Source organism: Crocuta crocuta, unplaced genomic scaffold (assembly GCF_008692635.1).
Source record: "Crocuta crocuta isolate KB4526 unplaced genomic scaffold, BGI_CrCroc_1.0 scaffold255, whole genome shotgun sequence".
Taxonomy (NCBI): Eukaryota; Metazoa; Chordata; class Mammalia; order Carnivora; family Hyaenidae; genus Crocuta; species Crocuta crocuta.
Genome location: NW_027530670.1, coordinates 714,752 through 736,781, shown reverse-complemented (window position 1 = coordinate 736,781; position 22,030 = coordinate 714,752). Strand labels below are relative to the sequence as shown.

Here is a 22,030-nt window from a genome sequence, read left to right as displayed (position 1 = left end):
CTTAATGCTTGTTAAATAAATAGAATATATATATATATATATATATATATATATTTAGTGGCTCTTTCATGTTTTTTACATTTTATACTGAACAATAATTCCAATTTGGGATCTCCTTACTTTGGTCCTTTATTTGCTCAGTAGATGAAGTTATCTTTGCTCTTTTCCTCTAATTTAGCCCATCAATAAACATTAATTGAGGTTTCATTTGTATAGGTTTTTGGTGCTACAAAGAATGTGAGACATGGTCTTTGTCCAAAGAGGACTTCTAGGCCCACCGTATGTCAGGATAATTGGACTACAGATGAATTTCAGTATGAGATAGCTTTTGCTTAAATGTCCTAGGATGAGGAAGCTGAACAAATAGTATGATTAGAACTTGGTATAATAGGGGCACCTGGGTGGCTCAGTCAGTTTAAGCATCTGACTTCAGCTCAGGTCATGATCTCAATGTCTAGGAGGTTGAGCACCACATCCAGCTCTGTGCTATGAGCTTGGAACCTGCTTCAGATTCTGTCTCCCTGTCTCTCTGCCCCTCCCCTGCTCATGCTCTGTCTCTGTCTCTCTCAGTAATAAATAAACATTAAAAAAAAAAAAAGAACTTGGTGTAATAACCAAATGATAAAGTCAAGCTAATATTATATAATGATTATGTATAGTCTACTATAGGGCATCAGCACTTGTACATTTAATATTTAACATTCAGCTATTCTCACACAACCCTGAAGGGCTTTGGCCTATAATTGTAATTTTGCTGAAGCAAAAATGAATTATACACCTTTGTGACTGATTTGTGGGAAGGAAGTATAGAAGTGTGAATGTAGATACTAAGTGAGTCCTAACTACTGGTCCAGTTCCTTTTCTGCTCATCTGGAGAAGAGTTCATCCTCCAGAATAGTGAGAGGTCAGGTATGAAGGGTAGGTTGGTGCCAGAAGGTGATTGGTTGAAACATATATTTGGCCAAGTTTCACATTTTCATTCATTGAGATTTTAGTTTGCTGAGAATCACTGTTAGGGGTGTGTGTGTGTGTGTGTGTGTGTGTGTGTGTTTTAATCAGAATAGACAGAATAGTATAATGAACTCCCACATACCATTCATCCAGCCCCAGTAACCACCAACACCAACTACCCTTCCTACTGTTGCCTTTCCTGTATCTTGAAACAAATCCCAGCCATTTCATTTTATCTATAAATATTTCAATAGGTATCCATAAAAAAGATAAGGAATTCTAAAAAATTACAATGTTTTTAGTACCAGGAGTTCTAAGGCTACTCTCTGTATGTAGCATGGGGTGGAGTTAGAGGGGTTGTCTCTGCATGTCCAGAATTATGTGTAAACTTTTGTGTGCATCTATTAACATGAGGATTCGGGTACAGTGCCTCTGGCCTTCATAGATCCTCAGTGGGTTCATGATCCACAGAGGTCAAGGACCACTGATACTCATGTATTCAGAAAGTTATCAGCTCTTAAAAGAACAGGTATTTATATAAGATTATATAAGATTTAATCTTTTATAGGGTTACATGATGAAAAAAGGCCATAGACGGAAAAACTGGACTGAACGCTGGTTTGTACTAAAACCCAACATAATTTCTTATTACGTGAGTGAGGATCTGAAAGATAAGAAAGGAGACATTCTCTTGGATGAAAACTGCTGTGTGGAGGTGAGTCTACTGTTATCTCTTTCTGATGCTGCCCCCTGCTGCCCAAGTATTTTATATTCCTTCTAGGCTTTAGTCTTAAAAGAATCTTAAAATTTACATTTTTAAAATAACATAGGCATACAGTTGCCCTAGTTTCTGAACCAAAAACCAGAGATACCTGACAAAAGTTTTTTGTAATGTGAATTTATTTTCTGTCTTATGAAAAAAGTATAGGGATTAAATCAGATTTGTTTGTACGTTTAAGGAATCATTTATTGAATAAAATGGAGTCATAAAAAAGAAAGCGAAAAAATTATTCAGTAAGACTTTGTTTGAAATCATGAATAAACCAGGAAATCTGGGCCATTTTGAGTATAGTAAATAAAACTAACAAAAATGGGAGCATTACCTTTGAGGATTTCAGGTGACTTTCAGTACACTTTATTCCTAGCTATTAATTCGGCAAAGAAGTGGTCTTCAAGAACATAAATTTTGAGTTTTTAATTAATTAATTTTTAAATATTTTATTTATTTCTAGGAGAGAAGAGAGAGACAGCATGAACAGGGGAGGGTCAGAGAGAGAGGGAGTCACAGACTGGACAGGCTCCAGGCTCTGAGCTGGCAGTCAGCACAGAGCCTGACGCGGGGCTCGAACCCACAAACTGCGAGATCATGACCTAAGCGAAAGTCGGACGCTTAACCGACTAAGCCACCCAGGCGCCCCGAGTTTTTAATTTATATCTGAACTATCACCATATCTGTATTTGTTGAAGGTATTTGAAATACCTAACATCTCATAATAATGAGATGACAGTGTATTTTGATGGATGAAATAGTATAGATATATTAATGCCTCCGGGTGTGCACTGCCCACTAAGCAGTCTTCTTAGATTAAACTAAACGTGGATACTCACCAGGTTATCAGAGGCCACACCAGTCTACTTATAAGGATGTCGGAGAGGAGCTACAGCTTGTTAGCAGTAATATCCCAGGTGCAAAGAGAGTGGATCTGCATCAGGCAGATGTGGTAATCTCCCTGGCTTAGAAGTCTCATAGCCCATTGGAGTCAATACGTGGATACACCTTCCTATAAGGAAGGTTCCTATAGGGATGTGCTCACGTACAAGAGTCGTGCTTAGGAACACCAAAGCATGGTGTCCTGTCAGGTGTTGGTGGTTCTCCCAGTCTGGATGAAGTATGCTTATCAGGGTTATTTGTTACCATAGGTAACTTTGCCTAGAGGACAGCATTTTGTAAATTAGAAATATGCCCTTATACACATTTTTTATTGATACTGAATTTCAGCAAGATTTGTGTAAATAATTAAGATTGAACTTAATTTAAATGCTTAAAAATAAAATAAAAAATAACTAATTTTGCTTTCCTTGTTAGTCCTTGCCTGACAAAGATGGGAAGAAATGCCTTTTTCTCATAAAATGTTTTGATAAAACCTTTGAAATCAGTGCCTCAGATAAGAAGAAAAAACAGGAGTGGATTCAGGGTAAGGCAATTTTTATTATTTGTCATGATATAACTTGAGAGCTTTGACTTTGTATTTTTAAATTTCCTTTTAATCTCATGAGGCATTGTTTCCTCATTGTAGTTATTTCTATATGCAGCATAGTAACTGAAAGAAAAACAAATTGAAAGGAAGTCCCAAATTTTTCATTAATTTCATTGGTATAATGAACTTGTGGGAAAATTATAAACTAGACATTTTAGATTCTTTTTGCTTTTAAGATAATGGAATTTCCCCTCTTAAGGACTATGAAGAATTTTATTATTATTTTTTAAATATTTTTATTTCTAGGAGAGAGAGAGAGAGAGCGTGAGCAGGGGAGGGTCAGAGAGAGAGGGAGATACAGACTCTGAAATAGGCTCCAGGTTCTGAGCTGGCAGTCAGCACAGAGCCCGACGCGGGGCTCGAACCCACAAACCGCGAGATCATGACCGAAGTGAAATTCAGACGCTTAACTGACTAAGCCACCGAGGCGCCCCTGGACTATGAAGAATTTTAAAGTGACCATCTTGAATTTTTAGTAATATAGAAAGCAGAGGAATAATATAATCGCTTTTGAATATTTCCAGTAATTTTCAAGATTTATTTTCACAAGAAATCACTAGTTTCAAATATCTCAAGAACACAAACTTTTGACTTAATAACTTTTTTAAAGTTTATTTATTTTGAGAGGGAGAGCGTGCAAGTGGGAGATGGGCAGAGAGAGACAGAATCCCAAGCAGGCTCCACACTGTCAGCATGGAGCCCAACATGGGGCTCGAACTCACAAACTGTGAGATCATAACCTGAGCTGAAACCAAGACGCTTAACCAACTGAGCCCCCTAGGCCTCGCAATGAGATTTTTCTTTTAATCATGAAAAGAGATTCTGAATACGATATTCTTAGACATAAGTAAAATTTTGTTATTCTGAAAATTGCGGTCATTTTGATGTGGCTTAAGAGTTTGCAGCAAGTGTACCTAGGCTTAAGTCCTCTTTCCTGGGTCACTTGAGTTATAAATTTTGTAGTTGTTTTTCCTCTTCTGTAGAATAGGGATAATAGTACCTACCTCTCAAGGTTTTTGTGAGGGTTAATAATTTGATAATGAAGATATACTTGTACATTAAAAAAATTTTTTTTTAATATTATTTTTGAGAGAGAGAGAGAATGCAGATGGAGGAGGGGCAGAGAGAGAGGGAGACACAGAATCCGAAGCAAGCCTCAGGCTCTGAGCTGTCAGCACAGAGCCCTACACAGGGCTCGAACTCATGAACTGTGAGATTATGACCTGAGCTGAAGTTGGATGCTTAACTGACTGAGCCACCCATGTGCCCCATGCTTCCACATTTAAAAAAAGACACATCATTGCAGAAATGTTTGTGATAGATTGCAAACAGCCTAAATATCCAATAACTGTGAAATGGTTGAATAAATTATGGTACAGTAACACAATGCAGTTAGGTACTTTATGTTTAATGCTTGATGTACTGATAATGGAAATCTTTCCAAGAAAAATCAAGTGAAAAAAACCCAAGGCTCAGAAGGGTGTATTATGTCAAAAGAAGGTGGAAGGTAATATACATCCTTACTTGTATATTCTTAAAATATCTCTGGAAAGATGCAGAAGAAACTGTTAACATTAGTTGGTAGTGGAGAGGGGAACCCAGTACTTGGGGATAGGAATAGGAGGGAGACTTTTCCTGTATGTCTTTTCATGTTTTTGAATTTGAACAATGTGAGAGTATTAGCTGTTCAAAAAGTTAAATTTAAATAATTCAAACAATCAGGGAAATAAATAAAAATTAAATATTGCATATAAAGGCTCTACCTATAGCAAGTATTCAGTAGCTGATAGCTGTAATTACCATCTCAGGAAGGAAGTGTATAAGGAGATGGCTTCATAAGGCATAGGTAAGGGACAGACTAAACCCAGCAGGTAGCAAATCAGATATCAGGAACTAATAATCTCAACTGTAACTATGTCTTATTCTTATTTAGCCTTTTGAGAAATATAGACAAGGGAGTTGAAAGTGTTTTAAGTTCTTCAAGCGGGGTGATATTCCCGAATCAAGTATATATGTAAGCACAGATGTACAGTTATGGAATTTTGGAGCTGGAAGGGACTCTAGAGATCATCTCTTTCATTTTAGAGATGAGGAAACTGATTCTGCAGAAGGTTATGTGGCTTGCTCAAGGTCACACCATTTCTCAGTGGCAGAATCAGAATCTACACTGATTCTCTGGTATTCTTCCCAGTGTGCTGTGTTCATGTTAGGCTTATAAAGAATCAACGGTATATTCCATTTTTTTATCTTAACACCTTTTATAGCCATTCATTCTACTATCCATCTGTTGAAGTTGGGCAGCCCCCCGCCACATAAAGAAGCCCGCCAACGTCGGAAAGAACTCCGGAAGAAGCTGCTGGCTGAACAGGAGGAGCTGGAGCGACAGATGAAAGAGCTCCAGGCTGCCAATGAAAATAAGCAGCAGGAGCTGGAGACCGTGAGGAAGGTGGGAATGCACACTGGACTGGGAGAGGGCGCTCCGTTTCACTGCAGGAGCCACGGCTACCTTACTTATAAGCTTTGGTTCTACCAAGACCAGGTTCATGCAATTTTAGAGATATTTTTGTGTAAATTGTTTTCTTAGGAAGTGTATCTAGGTTGCTGAGTGAGATATCTTGGTTTTTTCCAGCCTTGAAAGTATGAGGGTCTCAGGTCAGCAAGACATTTCTTTGACCAGAAAACAAGAATAATTGATGTTCATCGGAAAATCTTGTTGCTCAGTTACATCATGCTTCTGGGGTGGTAGTGGGCCCCCAGTGTATGGGCACTGTCCTTATTTGGGGCCCTTCTGGGGTGAGCCTATCTACCTTCCATCAGTGAGTACCTGCTCAAAAGGATCAAAGACCCTTTTGTGTCCTCCTGTGTAGCTCCTATGCCCTGGAGTATGGGAGAAGCTAACAGTATAAGCTCCCACATTTCTGGTGAGGTTTTCCCTTTGCAGTCCATGGAAATGCCACACTTTGTGCTAACATCCACTGAGTAGACTCACAAAGAATTTAAAAAAAATTTTTTTAAATGTCTACTTAGTTTTGAGACAGAAACAGAGCATGAGTGGTGAAGGGGCAGAGAGAGAGGGAGGCACAGAATCTAAAGCAGGCTCCAGGCTCTGAGCTGTCAGCACACAGAGCCCAGTGTGGGGCTCAAGCCCACGAACCATATCATGACCTGAGCTGAGGTCATATGCTTAACTGACTGAGCCACCCAGGCACCCCCCCCCCATTTCACATTTTTAATCTTGTTTGCTAATCAGTGTGATACCCCATATTATAAAAATGAAGGCTAAAAATCATATGATTATCTCAGTAGTTGCAGGAAAGCATTTGACAAAATTCAGCATTGATTTATGATTAAAACTCTCAACAAAACAGGTGTGGAGAGAGTGTGTCTCAATAAATGCATACAAAGCCTATACCTAACATCATAAGCTTTTCCTCTAAGATCAGGAGTAAGAGAAAGACACCTACTCTCATTACTTTTATTCAGCATACTATTTGAAGGCCTAGCTAGAGCAATTAGATAAGAAAAAGAAGAAAAGACCTCCAAATTGGAAAGTAAGAAGTAAATTGTCACTATTTGCAGATGACAGGATGTTATATACAGAAAAAATTATCAACGCCATCAAAAAACTGTTAGAACTAATAAACAGATTCAGTAAAGTTGTAGGATAAAAACCGAATATGCAAAAATTTGTTATGTCTATACGCTAATAATGGACTATCAGAAAGAGAAATTAAGAAAACAATGCCAGTTTCCTGTTGATGAACATTTGGGTTGTTTTTACTCTTTTGATTAAATGGACAATGCTACAGAGAATTATTTTGTATTTGTATCATTTTAGACATGTTCTAATAATTCAGTAAAACCTTGGTTTATGAGCATAATTTGTTCCAGAAACATGCTTGTAATACACAGCACTTGCATATCATAGCAAATTTCAAGAACCATTGGCTCATTTGTGATCGTGTGATGTTCATCATCCCATACTACTTGTATTGCAAGATATTGCTCATTTATCAATAAATTTATTGGAAATGTTGGCTTGTCCTGCGCAACACCACAGAACAACTTACTTGCAATCCAAGGTTTTACTGTATGTCTGTAGAATAAATTCTCAGAAATGGGATTGCTGGAGCAGAGTATATACACTTATGAAATCCAGGCTGAGGCAACAGCTACTATTTCAAAACTTGCTAATCACTGTACCAGAGGAAAAAGTGTTCAAGGGTTTGGCAGTTAAGTACTCCAGCTCAGAAATGTCACTTCTGTTTACAGTACTTTGCCCAGAACCAGTTACGTGTTTCTGACGAGAAGTCATCTGTCAATTTTATTGATGTTTTATTGTGTGTGATGAATCATTTTTTTCCTGTTTCTTTCAGGATTTTCTTTTTGTCTTTGTTTTCCTACAGTTTTATTATGATGTGTGTGGGTGTATATCTCTTTGTGTTTATCCTAGAATTTGTTAAATTCTTGGATGTGTCGATTAATGTTTTCCATCAAATTGGGAAAGTTTTCAGCCATTATTTCTTTGAACATTTTTTCTATTTCTTCTTCTGAAATTCTCATTATGTGAATGTTGGTATGCTTAGTGGGGTTCCACATTTCTCTGAGGCTCTGTTCATTTTTCTTCATTCCTTTTTCTCTCTGTTCTTCAAATTGCATTTCTATCAATTGATCTTTGATTCTTCTTGCAGCCCAAATATATAAGGTGAGAACTTCTAGTGAAGTTTTCATTTTAGTTATCATGCTTTTCAATCCCAGGATTTCCATTTGATTATTTTTATAACTTCTATCTTTTTACTGATAATTTCTATTTGGGTAGTTATACCTTCTAGTACTTCCTTAAGCATGCTTTCTTTGAGTTCTTTGAACATATACCTTCTATGAAATCTTGGCTAAATCCACCATCAGGACTCCTTCAGAGGTAGTCTGTTGCCTGCTTTTTTCCCCTGTGAGTCACATATTTCTTTCTTTGTACATTTCATTTGTTTGAAAACTGGACATTTTATTCATTATTTTTTATATGTACTTTAAAAATTAATTTTTTAAGTTCCAGTATAATTAACATACAGTGTCATATTAGTTTCAAGTGTTTAGTGCTCATCACAATAAGTGTACTCTTAATTCCTTCTACCTATTTCACCCATTCCTCCACCCACCTCCTCTCTGGTAATCATCAGTTCTCTGTATTTAAGAGTCTTTTTTTCCCCCCCTCTTATTTTCATTGTTTTCTTTCTTAAACTTCACATATAACTGAAATCATATGTTATTAGTCTTTCTCTTTTTTACCTACCATTGTACTAGATCCTCTAGATCTATCCACATTATTGCACATGGCAAGATTTCATTCTTTTTCATGGTTGAGTACTATTCCTGTGTGTGTGTGTGTGTGTGTGTGTGTGTGTGAGTGTGTACGTATGTACATACGTACGTGTGTACACATATATACACACATACCATTTCTTTATCCATTCATCCATTGATGGACATTTGGGTTGTTTCCATATCTTGCTATTGTAAATAATGCTGCAATAAACAGGTGCATTTATATTTTTGACTTTGTGTTTTTATATTCTTTGGGTAAATACCCAGTAGTGTGATTACTGGATCACATGGTAATTCTGTGCTTAGGTTTTTGATGAAGCTGCATACTCTTTTCCAGCCTGGCTGCACCAGTTTGCATTCCCAGCAACAGTGTACAGTGGTTCCTTTTTCTCCACATCCTTGCCAGTACTTGTCGTTTCATGTGTTTTTTAGCTATTCTGACATGTGTGAGGTGATGTCTCACTTTGGTATTGATTTCATTTCTCTGATGAGTGATGTTGAGCATCTTTTCCTGTGTCTGTTGGCCATCTGTATGTTTTCATTGGAGAAATGTCTCTTCATGTCTTCTGCCCATTTTTAATGCTTTGTTTTTGTTTTTTGTTTTTGGTGTTGAGTTGTATCAGTTCTTTATAGATTTTGGATACTAGCTGCTTTTCAGTTACATCATTTGCAACGATCTTCTCCCATTCAGTAGGCTCTCATTTAGTTTTGTGGATTGTTTTCTGTGCTGTGCAGAAGCTTTCTATTTTGATGTAGTCCCAATCAATAGTTTATTTTGCTTTTGTTTCCCTTGCTTCAAGAGACATACCTAGAAAATGTTGCTGTGTGCCAATGTCCAAGAAATTACTGTCTGTGTTCCCTCTTCTAGGATTTTTGTGGTTTCAGATCTTCACATGTAGGTCTTTAATCCATTTTGTGTTTATAATTGTATGGTATAAGAAAGTGGTCCAATTTCATTCTTTTGCATGTTGCTGTCCAGTTTTCTGAACACCATTTGTTGAAGAGACTTTCTTTTTCCCTTTGCATATTTTTGCCTCCTTTGTTGTAGATTAATTGACCATATAATTGTGGGTTTATTTCTGGGCTTTCTGTCCTGTTCTGTTGATCTGTGTGTCTGGTTTTTTTTTTTTTTTTTTAAATTTTTTAAATGTTTTATTTATTTCTGAGAGAGAGACAGCATGAGCAGGGGAGGGTCAGAGAGAGAGGGAGATACAGAATCTGAAACAGGCTCCAGGCCCTGAGTTGGCTGTCAGCACAGAGTCCAACGTGGGGCTTGAACCCACAAACCGTGAGATCATGACCTGAGCCGAGGCCGGACGCTTAACCGACTGAGCCACCCAGGCGACCCCTGTGTGTCTGTTTCTAATGCCGATACCATACTGTTTTGATTACTACATCTTTGTGTAGTATATCCTGAAATCTGGGATTGTGATACCTCCAGTTTTCTGTCCAGTCCAGATATGTCCAGTTTTCTTCTTTTTGAGAGAAGAAACCACTTCTTTTGTGATCCCATACAAACTTTAGCATAAATAATGCTTGTAGTATTGTAAAAAATGCTGTTGGAATTTTTGTACGGATTACATTAAATTTGTAGATTGTTTTCGGTGGATGGACATTTTAAACAATATTTGTTCTTCCAACCCATGAGCATGAACTATCTTTCCATTTGGGAAACTGGACATTTTAGACAATATATTGTAGCAACTCCAGATATGGATTTCTCCTCTCCCCCTAGGGCTTGCTGCTTATTCATTTGTCTCCTTACTTGGCTAGGGTGTTTCAGTGAGGTTTGTTTCTTTATACTCTGAAGCCTCTGTGTTTTTCTTTAGAGGCACAACCTTAGGCATGTACAAGTACCCTGGGGTGACCATGATGTTAGGGTTCTCTTTGTGTGTTTCTTTCTCTAATCTCTCTGTTAACCTTTATGCCTCTGTCAGTATCCTATCCAGCTGTTAGAGCTCTATTATTTTCTTGGGGCCTGACTTTTTCCACAGTCTGATATTATTTAAATTCAAGCCCATATGTAGTCTTTGAGACTTGTTCCTATTACATGAGAGCTCTTTACTGTCTATATCTGGTTCTCTCTGCTAAACTTCTCCCTGATGTGTGGTTTGTAGTTTGTTGGTCTCCTGGAGCTCTGAGACTCCTCTTAATTCCTTAAAGTCTCCATTGTTTTCAAGAGCATCTTTAAGTTTGACCTTCCACACACTTTGCTGTAAATAATGTCATTTCTTTTGGGGAGTGCTCCAGATCTTGCTTCTCTTCCTGGGCAAATCTCTGTGCCAATGCTCTGGAGCTGGTGGCAGAAACTAGTGGTCTGCTTCTCTGGGTGTGATACCCCTGCTTTCTGGGCCCATCACTAGGTGGAGGCGGTAGCTTCTGGTCTTCTAGGCGTGCCTTATTTTTTTTTTGATAAATCTTCTCCATTTGCTATATGCCTTTGGTTTATTTTCTGGAGACTTTAAATGGTTGTTTTTGTTTGTTTTTTGAAATTATTTTCACCGGTTATGAGTGTTTTCCTGGGGAATGGGTCCATGGAGCTCCTCACTGCCACCCTCTGGAAGTCAAGTTCTGGTAAAAGTTTTAAGGAATAACATGTGAGATGACAAAACTGTATAGAAGGAGCTCAAGATGCATTTACAAGTGAATTTAGCCCCATGACTCTACAAAATTTTCTTTGCAAAATGTTCAGACTTAACAAGTCACTCATTTACCTAATTGATTTTGTATGTTGACTGGGAAAATTGTTGGAGTGGAATTCCAATGCAATAAAAGTTTTTATTCTAGCTTGATTGAACATTAAGAATGTTTGGCTTTTCCCAAGTGCTTAGGTGTGGCCATTTCTCTTTCCTAATCTACCTCCATTCTGATATTTACTGCTTATCTGTGGGTGGGTTTTGATTGGATAGAAACTGGAAGAAGCAGCATCTCGCGCAGCAGAAGAAGAAAAGAAACGCCTTCAGACTCAAGTGGAACTACAGGCGAGGTTCAGCACAGAGCTGGAGCGAGAGAAGCTTGTGAGTCCTACAGCTGGGAAACTGGGACCGCTGTTGCATTGGCTCACAGTGGCTTGTCTGGGTGAATGGGAAGGGGCCAAGGCCTGGGAGGCTGGCCTGAGGCCATTGTGTCAGCTGGGCTATGCTACAGACTTATAGTGGGCTACTGGGGGAAGCTCTGTGTGTGTGTGTTTGTTCATTATGGTTTTATTGAGCATGTTCTATGTGCTAGGTACCATGCCAAGGATATAAAGGTAAAAGACATAAGTCTTGCTTTTAGGACCCCAGAATAGAAGTTCATGGAATAGGGTGATAACTGCCATGGGTAGGGTGACTGTATCTCTTGGTTTGCCTAGGACAGTCCTTGGCATCCTGATATAATTATTAACAGCATCCCATTTTCCTTCTCAAAAAGGCCTGGCTTGGAAAATGAATAGTTATGGAAAAAAGTAAGCATGGGTTCCATGATCTTTCTCTTCTGTAATGAGCAAAGTGGGGGGTTCTGAAATCATGACAACATAGGAATTCTGGTCTGCTGCTCTTGGCAGCTCTGATTCATCTTAGAGGTTCCCATCCCCCAAGACATCCAAGAGCCAGCTTGCTTTAGGTGGTTAGCTAGTTTACTAGAACACAGGTCTTCCTACACAGAGTTGTAATGTGTGGGAGAGTACTGAGCCCAGTGCCCATTGAATAGATGTTCATGACATTTTTAAAGTAACTTTTTGTTGCTTAGAGTTGAAACAGACACGTTTGTTTTATGAGAGAAAGTACACAAGCAGGCAGATGTGATATCAAGGAGTTGCTGCACTCACAGCCAGAACATCTGGGTTTGTTTCCTCTCTGTTCCTTCTTTTGAGCATTAGTTTTCTTTTCTTTAAATTGGAGGCGTTGTCATGTGATCTCTCATGACTCTTATGAGGATGATGTTAGCAAGTGAATATTTTATAAACCGCAGACACATACACTAGTGTGTGTGTGCTATTACATTTGGATGTCCTTGTCTTTCCATTTTTAAGGGAAAGATTGAAAACTTTAATACAGAAGGGAGGAACCATTGAGTTGTTAGGGCACTAATGGTAGCTGCGTGAGGCCCCCCAGGACTGGAGGTGCCCTAGGGCAGGACTGGAGGGGCCTCAAGGCAGCCAGGTAAGCACCGAGGACTCTCTGCAGGTCCATCTTTCCTTTCCCCTTTATTGTGACCCTTGGGCTCTTCTGACTGGGCAGAGGTTCATTCCTTTTAGAGAAAATCGTAGATAAAGAGGTTGTGGCTTTATAATAAAAAGGAATTTAAGGAGAGATTATTCAGGGACATGATTTTTTTCTTGACTTGTGAATCTTTAAGTGTAGAGTGGAAGGGTTAGAAACTGAGCCAGGACTGGAGCACAGCATTTGGCTTGTACTTTGTGTCTTTGACTTGGGGTATGGCCTTAGTGTTGGTAATGGGTGTGGTACCTCCTTCCTCTGTCTTCAGTTCCAGGAGCGAAGGACAGGGCCCTGCTCACCCTGCTGAGCTGCCGAGGTGGGCTGTGGCACTAGGAGTGGGAGAGTTTCCCTGAGGGTGAAGTCAACCTGAGTTTAAACATGACCCTTTTATACCATCAGATCAGACAGCAGATGGAAGAACAGGTTGCCCAGAAGTCCTCTGAACTGGAACAGTATTTGCAGCGAGTGCGGGAGCTGGAAGACATGTACCTAAAGCTGCAGGAGGCTCTCGAGGATGAGAGACAGGCCCGGCAAGATGAAGAGACTGTGCGGAAACTTCAGGCCAGGTGCCAGATCAGTTTGTATACTGTGTCCTTATGTACTTTTCAGGAATTTCTAGGAATGACTGACATTCTGGTGAAGAGAGGAGTGTCTCTGCTAGATTGGAGAGGCCCCCGAGGCTGGGCTGGCCGAGTTGTTTATTCTGTCTATGGCACTGGAAGGCCCTTGCTTCTGGGACGATCGACAGGCCTTCTGTCTGTTTTAGAGCGATCCAGTGGATCTGTTGGTGAGAATGTCCATGTCTAGAATGTCCGTGGACCCAGGAGCAGCTCTGGTGAGAACCTTCCCCAACGTGTTCCAGACCAGAGAGGGCCGCTGTGTGGAGGCAGCGGCCTGTTTCGGGCCAGTTATCGGCACTTTAGAAGGATAATGAGGAATTAAGCAGTTTCCATTTGGTCATTCAGGATTGGTGACATTCCTTAAATAATTATTACTTGAAATCTTAGTTTTATAAGGTTTTTGTTTTGGTAAGCTCCGTGCCCACTATGGAGCTTGAGCTCATGACCTCTGAGATCAAGAATCCCACACTCTACTGCCTGAGCCAGCCAGGCACCTCAGTTTTAGAAGTTCTTGAAAGCTAGATTCTTCTTTTTCTTAGAGCTTTAAAAGTCAGGTTTACTGTTTATGATAGCCATGATCTCAGGTGAGAACTCTCAATTTGTGGTCTTCGTGGCAGCAGCGAGGACAAAGTAGAATAAAGACCCCAAAGGGAAAATTTGAGCTTCCCTCTTCGAGTTTCTAACTTGCTTCATCATTTGTTTTCTTAAAGATGTCTTTTCAGGGGATGTCACTTTGGGTTGCTAATTTTCATGTGATGGGGATGGAGGGTTTCTCCCCAGCCCCTACAACACTAGCATGATGTCTGAGAATTTATCTCCATTCTGAGTGGGGCTTGAACCCACAAACTGTGAAATCATGGCCTGAGTTGAAGTTGAATGCTTAACCCACTGAGCCACCCAGGCGCCGCAAGTCTTTTTTTGTTTGAGAGAGAGAGAAAACGAGGGAGGGAGGGAGGGATGGAGAGAGAAAGAGCGAGCTCTGTACTGTCAGTGCAGAGTCCGATGCGGGGCTTGAACCCACAAACTGAGATCACAACCTGAGCAGAAATTAAGAGTCAGACACCTAACCAACTGAGCCACCCAGGCACCCCTGTTCTAGAAGCTTATTAAAGTATTATTTTGAGTTTATAGAATGAATGATGTTTTGAATGAGATACAGTTTTGGGTCATTGAGGCTAGTATTAGTAGTTTTTAATCAGTGTCTTCGATTTCTTGAATCAAAATATCTTTGGATAGGAGCCAGACATGAGTATTGTTATTTAAAAAGCTTGGGCTAATTATTTTGTACAGTCTGATTTAAATAAATAGCAAAATCGTTTCAACTTTGGAATACAAATAGAACTAATACATGCAACTCTGCTCCAGTAAGTTGAAATTAGAGAACTTGGTGTGCAAAGGCCATTTCGTGAATTTTACTGAATTCTGAATTTGTTTTTCCTCTTAGTTTTTGGAACTTGAGATGAATAACATTTGGTCATTTTTAGGAGAGGTGAATTTATCTCTTTCCTAAAGTCACAGAAGCTGGACCTGATTCAGAGGGACATTTTGTCAGATTGTCAGAGGGGGCTTTTCTCCTTGCTCCCAATCCTCTGGGTAGGCCTTCCTGGGTTGAAAGTCAAGGGAAGTCTTCATGGAGCCGAGTGAAATACATTTATGTCCAGCACTGCTGAAGTGAGTCATAATCTTAGGTTGGGTGTTTGTAGAGGGCTTTTTAGTTAACTTTCCTGCCCTTTCTTTAAGCAGTTTCTCATTGTTCTTATAGAAGGTAGTACTTTTTCTGTCAGTGTTTGAAGTTTCCTCAGAGATACTTCTTATAGTAAGTTGTTTAAATACTTATTTTTTGAATGACTGAATGGATCCAAGTTCTACTAATGGGGGCCACATGAAACAGTCATGACTCTTCTATATGATAGTACTTTTTCATGTATTTGAAAGCAATTAGGGACCAAGTTGTGGAGTGAGGTCTGAGTTTGATTCTTAGCTCTGGTACTTTCTAGCTGTAATTTTTGAAGTCACCTCACTACTTTGAGACTTCACTTCCTTATCTATAGAATTATGGATACTTGCCTACCTTGGAGGGTTGTTGTGAAGATTAGAGGAGGTGCTACATGCACAGTATTTAGTGTAATATCTGGTATTTGGTAATCAGTGTGTGTGTTATGTTCATTTGTCTCTTTTGCAGATGAAGATGTATAATGTATAGGATGTCAAAATAAACATTCAAAAAGATCAGTTGACAGGCTTGACTGATGGTTTTAGACTAAGGAGATAGTTTAAAAAATCTTTTTTAATGTTTATTTTATTTTTGAGAGAGTGAGCGAGAGTGGCAGAGTGTGTGTGTAGGGGGGGTGGGGTGCAGAGAGAGAGAGGGAGACACAGAATTCTAAGCAGGTTTTAGGCTCCGAGCTGTCAGCACAGAGCTCGACACGAGGCTCAAACTCATGAACCACAAGATCATGACCTGAGCCGAAGTTGGACGCTTAACCAACTGAGCCACCCAGTTGCCCCAGGAGGTAGTTTTAAAGTAACAACAGGAGACTTGAATCTGGGAGAACTTGCCTTAATAACAATTCATTTGAAAAGAATCAGGGTTTTACTTTCCTGTGATACTATTGCCAGAAACCTCAAACACTCTTAGGTAGTGTTAGTGAATGTGAAGTATTCAGAGCAAATGAAGTATCAGTCCTGCTGTAATAACATGAGCTGATATTTATCTAGCACCTAGATGTGGTTGGCACTGTTCTAGGTACGTTATGTGCATTATCACAATTGATGCATCCATAAACCTCTGATGGTGGATGTAATTTCTATATATATATTTTTTTTTAAATAAATGAGGAAACTAAAGCACAGAGTGGTTAAAGTCTTTGTTCCAGCATCTTCTTTGGAAACCACAGAAATGAACTTGAAGTTGCTAGAGCAATAAAAGAGTTAATTGGAAGGTTCTTGAGTAGTTGACCATTTCCAAAGAAAGGCAGGTGGCCAGGCCTGAACACAGGCATGGACCACCGGAGGCTGAGCAGCCCAAGCCAGGCCAAGGGAAGAGTCCCCTGAGGATGCCACTGATGTCACCATTGCTCCTGCTGCCTTGCAGCACTGGATGTTGCCGCCACTAGCAAGATAAAATTTTCCACTATCTCTGCTTTGCGTGAGTTGCTTCAGAGAGTTTCGGGAACAGCATCTGCTTAGTCAAGCCCAGCTCGGGCTTCCACTATGCTCTGGCTGCCAAAGGGCAGGAGGGCAGGGGTCAGGCCTGTGGCTTATGTAGTGGGAGGTGAGCCCTACTTCCGGTCAAGATGCCTACTGTGGCAGATCCTTGGACACATGTGGGAGATTCCAACTGGGCAGCTTGAACACCTGCAGACATCCATTCCCACTTCATACACTCACCCCTAGGATGAAGAAACCGGCCTTTGCAGTCTCGTTCACTCTTGTGTCCAGAAAAGCACACAGAAGGTGTATAGTATACACTAACTGAGTGAGTGAAGAAACACTGGTCAGACCACATTTGCAGTGTTGTGTTCAGTTGTAGATATCACACTCCAGGAGACATCTGAGGGGGAGTGGATGGTCCTGTGTAGGACTAGGGATAGTGGGTGGGAAGGCTCTTCCTAGTTGAGGAAGAACTTTCTAAGGATTGAGGTTGCCTGTTTGTGAACTCATTGTGAACCCACTGTGAACTCGCCCGATTCGTGAAGCAGTGAGTGGCCCATCCCACAGAGTATCTGAGCACAGTAGGATAACCACGTTGCAGGATGTTGTAGAGGGAATTCTTACAGTGGTGGGGGCTGGGGGCGGTGGGATAAGGGCTGTCTAGTCTGATATTTTATGTCTTCTGTCATTGGTTTTAGAAGAGCATACTGATGGCCAAGCCACCAGAGAGGTGTCCTCTCCTGGGCTGGCACCTAAGTACATTGTCTATACTTTGGGTATAGGTTTGGACTGTATGTTAGTTTTATTTAAATGCCTGTGTAGCTGGATATTCTTCGATAAGTAGCCTGTTACTCAAAGATAACATTTTAGAGTCACACAAACCTTGGTTAAAATTCACTGTGTGTGACATCCTGAATTTTTATTGCTTCATCTGGAGGGATAACAATACCCTGCAGAATTGATGGCGGGTTACAATAATGAAGTCAAGTGTCTGACATGCGAAAGCAAGCGTTAGAGTAGTAGTTCAGGAAGTGATATGTTTTATTCTGCCTTTTGTTGGCTCCTTTTTCCCTTTTATCATCATTAGTTTGTTAGCTTTTCCCTTGGTAATATGTTTGTACTTGATGAGAAATGTTTTAATGTTATAGCAACCAGGTAATTTTCAAAACTTGACCCTACCATCTGTCAGGCAAATGACCCGGTGCAGGTCATTTAACCTTTGTGCCTCACTTTCTTGATTGTTGAAATGTGAATATTGATAGCACTTAAGTTTACCGTGAGGATTGACTGGGAAAATACACTTGGCTCTTGGCCCAGTTGTGGCACATTAAACCTTTCATAAATGTCATTTTATTTTTTTCAAAAAAAGGTGAAACAGAGAGGAGCAGGACAGGACACATGGGGCAACTTTCCAGCTTTGTGACTATGGGCCTCTGTGGCCCCTGGTTTCTTCTTTACAAAATGAGGAAGTGGATGACGTCAGGCCTCATCTGCTGCTCTCGGTGGCTCTGTTGTCGGCTGGGTCGGGCCCAGGAGCCCGGGCAGGTTTGGTCTTGAGCTTTCCACGTTGCAGGTTGCTGGAGGAAGAGTCTTCCAAGAGGGCTGAACTAGAAAAGTGGCACTTGGAGCAGCAGCAGGCCATTCAGACAACTGAGGCGGAGAAGCAGGAGCTGGAGAATCAGCGTGTCCTGAAAGAACGGGCCCTTCAGGAAGCCATGGAACAGCTGGAGCAGCTCGAGCTGGAGCGAAAGCAAGCGTTAGAGCAGTATGAGGTGATCCACCTGATCCCTGCAAACGTGCATTTAAAATTTAAAAAGCAAACATTTAAGCACCTGAAACTAACATAACACTGCTTGTAAACTAACTGGAGTTAAAATAAAAACTTAAAAACATTTAGAAATCACAGTATTTGCTTAGCTGTAAGTAGTAGTTTTTACAGGTGGTGAGGTCTATCAGGTGAAGTCAAGAGGCACACAGTAATTTGAACGGGGCAAGTTTAATATAAACAAATGAACTGTAACAGGGGATTACCCACCAAGCAGTAAAGGTGGCTCTAAGAGTACAGGAACAGCACGTACAGGAAGCAGCCCCTGGCTCTGAGACTGAGGCAGAGTACCCAGGAAGGGAACACATCTGCTTTTCGCCCCTTCTGCCAGGGCTGTGATATAGATCTTGGAGAAGGCATGGCCTTGGCCCCATGGACAGCAGGAAAGCTGTGACTGGGAAGCCGTCCTCTGGGCACTGGGGGAAGCAGCCCACAAGGCGATGAGCACTGTGGGTGCCCCACATGCCACAGGAGCTGCTGAGAAGAGCACAGTGAGACCTGGGAGCAGAGCCCCTTCTTTCGGTGACCCTTCAGTGCCCTTTACTGACAGTCGTTGCCAGCTGGTGAGGAGAGTCACCCTGGTGTCCTGTGCAGGACAGGGAAGGCTGGGTTTGGGGCTGAGGTTGGTGAGCCTTAATGCATATACAAGGATCTGACACATTCATGTGTAGCTGTGTCATCCTAGGTGACTTTGGGCAGGTTACTCAAGCTCTCTGCATTCTGGTTTCCACATCTGTAAAATGGGGGTGATTGATAGTTCCTGCCTCTTCGAGTGGCTGGATTTCATGGGATAATCCACAAAAGTGCCCAAGCATTTTTATTTGGTCTTAAACTGCCTATGTGTTTGCATAGTCCAACATCTACTTTCGTTGCAGGGAGTTAAGAAGAAGCTGGAGATGGCAACTAGTAAGACCAAGAGCTGGAAGGATAAAGTGGCCCAGCATGAAGGATTAATTCGATTGATAGAGCCAGGTAACGCACTCTTTGCAGTAATCAGATATTTATCCAGTTTATTCTTCTATTTTATTTGTGTGTTTAAATTGTGCTAAAAATCTTTAGCCCAAATATACAGAAACGACACTGTTTAGGGTCCATTTCTCTTGAATAACTTGCTCTGTACTAGATAAGAAGGCTCAGTTAATTCCCTTGCATACATTTTCTAGTCGTTCTGGCTGGTGTGACATTTGCAGATATTCAGAGAAGAAATCAAGTAGAAAGTTACTCTTTTATGTGTGGAAAAATGGTAATGCTAATTGAAGAATATTTAATGTGTGTGTTCCTTAGGTTCAAAAAACCCTCACCTAATCACTAACTGGGGCCCTGCAGCTTTCACCCAGGCAGAACTGGAAGAGAGAGAGAAGAACTGGAAAGAAAAGAAGAACACCGAGTGAAAGCTGGCAGGAGTCCCATCTGTTGTGCAGATTCCGGGTGTAGCTAGAAAGCTTGATGCTAAAGACAAAGGAACTGGCTTTGCTGCTTCTAACCGTTCTTCCTTCAGTGCCTTCTTTCAGGCCAGTATACTAAGGAAGCCTTCTTATTTATCTTCCTGAAAAATAAGGGCTTACCTGGAAAAAAAAAGTCGACACTATGAAGCTTTTTATTTACTCTTTCTTTGAAAACTTCAGGTTCTGAAAATTCCCTTTAGCAATCTTAGGTCCTTGTGGGGACGAGGCAGCATGCAAATTGTGCCGTGGGTGCCATTGGCTGCTGATGCCGAGGGGCGTGGGGGTTTGGGGTCAAGATCTCTGGGTATGTTTCCCTCTCCGAGTGCATCGCCAGTCTGCTTGCCATGACATGCGGGTTGCCATGGATACTTTTGACCAGAGCGGTCCCTGGCCACTTGGGGATCTTGCCTCTGCTAGGAGGGTGCAGTCCATGGATGCAGTTGTGCAGAAGTTTCTGCTGAATGCAGTGCTGCTGAGTTACTTCTGGCTCTGGTGGCACTAAGCGAAAGGAGGCAAACACCTTATTAAACAGGCTTTGGCTAAGATAGATGCTAAGGAATCAGCACAGAGATGAACTGAGTAAATTAAATCCCATTTGGAATGATAATTTGATACTAACTGAATTCTTCCTAATGTTTAAAAAGGTTTTAAGGGTCAATGTGCTGCCAGAACCTTTGCTTTTACTTTTGTAGTTACTGTACAGAAAAATTCAGGAGTGTGTGAAAGCTTTTCATGATCAGGCCTTTTCTTTAGTATGGATATGACCATTTATAGGAATTATACATGAAAAAAGTTTTAAGAATGTATTTTTATGATGTCCTATGTTGAGAGGGAACAAATATTTATAATTCTCAGACATTCTTACCTAAATATTCTTTACCTAAATGTACAATGTAATATGCTGAACTTTCTTAATTTTTTGCTAATTTTCTAAGATATATTAAAAATGTTTTGTATGTTTGGGTCTTTTTTTGTTTTTTTTTTAAGTAAAATGGACTTGGTAAGGGAAAAAAAAAAACCAGAACAGCATGCATTTTAAACTGTCTGATTTAACAGAACAGTAGGGTACGGTTGTATGTGTATTTTCACATAATGAGATGGACTTGAGTTTAGGAATGCTTCCTGGAAACACTTGAGTTTAGAGCTTTGACCCCCGAACCAGTGCCATGATGACATTAGCTATGGCTTTGTGTTTGGTGCTTGAGTCACTCATGTGGGAAACCGTGGCAGATGTGTGCGTTCACAAACGGGAACTTACAATGATGTTTTCTCCCTCATTATTGCTGTTACCTCAGAATCCTGTTAATTCTGCTTTCCCAAATTTTCTTTTTATTGCCTTTTAGTTTTTCAGTTTTACCAGAGTAAACAGTGTGGTTTTTTTGTTTTGGTATCACATGGTTGCCAAGATTAAAATACCTTTGGTGGACTAAGGCGGCCCATGATCTTTTCCTTCTAGAGGGAGAGAACACACTAGCTGGTGTTTCTAAACATCTTTATCAACAGGGGATGACTTTTCCTCCACCAGGGACATGTGACAATATTTGGACACATTTTTAGTTGTTACAACTGGGAGTGCTACTGACATCTAGTGGGTAGAGGCCAGAGATGCTATCGAACATTCTATAATTCACAGGACAGTCCCCTGTAACCAAGAGTCATCTGGACAGAGATGTCTGTAGTATCAAGGTTGAGAAAGCCTGCTCAGGAAAGGCAAGTTCTGTTGTCCAGAACACAATAGTAGGAGTCAGGGTTTCCCCTTATGGAGTCCCAGGAGTTGACCTCTTTGGTAGAAATGGCAGGGAGAGAGGCCCCTTGCTCTGTGAACTGGCCGAGGGAGGAGGGCAAGAGCTTTGGCACAGCCAGTTTGGGGCACTGTACTTCAGAAACTAAATATTTTTAAACACAGATCCTTTGCTTTGGATAGGTTTTAAAGTTTTTCTGTGAGGCAGGGTGCTGAAGTGTGAAATAGGAAGGTTGTCATGACCTTGATTTTCTTTCCACAAGAGGGAGGGTCCGTCAGAACCATTCAGTGGCTACTAAGAAATGAGTATTGAGATCTACTGCCCAGCTGGTGTCACACCTTATTCTGGTGCCTATTCCACTTGGCATAGCCTCTTGTACCATCAGAGGAGTGTCAGCAAAGCACAGCTGCCTCGTGGAACAAGGATCAGGTTACCATGAGGTCACGTGGATGTGAGGAAGAGGCACTGCCCAGCTTTCACCAGTTCATAGTACGTGCTTGAAATTTATTAAAAGG

The 22,030-nt window shown here is 40.7% G+C and overlaps 1 protein-coding gene across 1 annotated transcript in view; it reads left to right on the top strand.

The window, feature by feature from the left end:
* Positions 1-20,791, top strand: part of SWAP70 (switching B cell complex subunit SWAP70) — a 74,310-nt gene extending 53,519 nt beyond the window's left edge. The window contains exons 5-12 of the mRNA XM_077769131.1: positions 1,520-1,666; positions 3,038-3,146; positions 5,474-5,655; positions 11,441-11,548; positions 13,130-13,296; positions 18,077-18,275; positions 19,204-19,300; positions 19,613-20,791. Of these exons, the coding sequence (XP_077625257.1) occupies positions 1,520-1,666; positions 3,038-3,146; positions 5,474-5,655; positions 11,441-11,548; positions 13,130-13,296; positions 18,077-18,275; positions 19,204-19,300; positions 19,613-19,719 (1,116 nt within the window). The 3' untranslated portion in view covers positions 19,720-20,791. The remainder of the gene's footprint in view (positions 1-1,519; positions 1,667-3,037; positions 3,147-5,473; positions 5,656-11,440; positions 11,549-13,129; positions 13,297-18,076; positions 18,276-19,203; positions 19,301-19,612) is intronic.
* Positions 20,792-22,030: the final 1,239 nt, after the last annotated feature.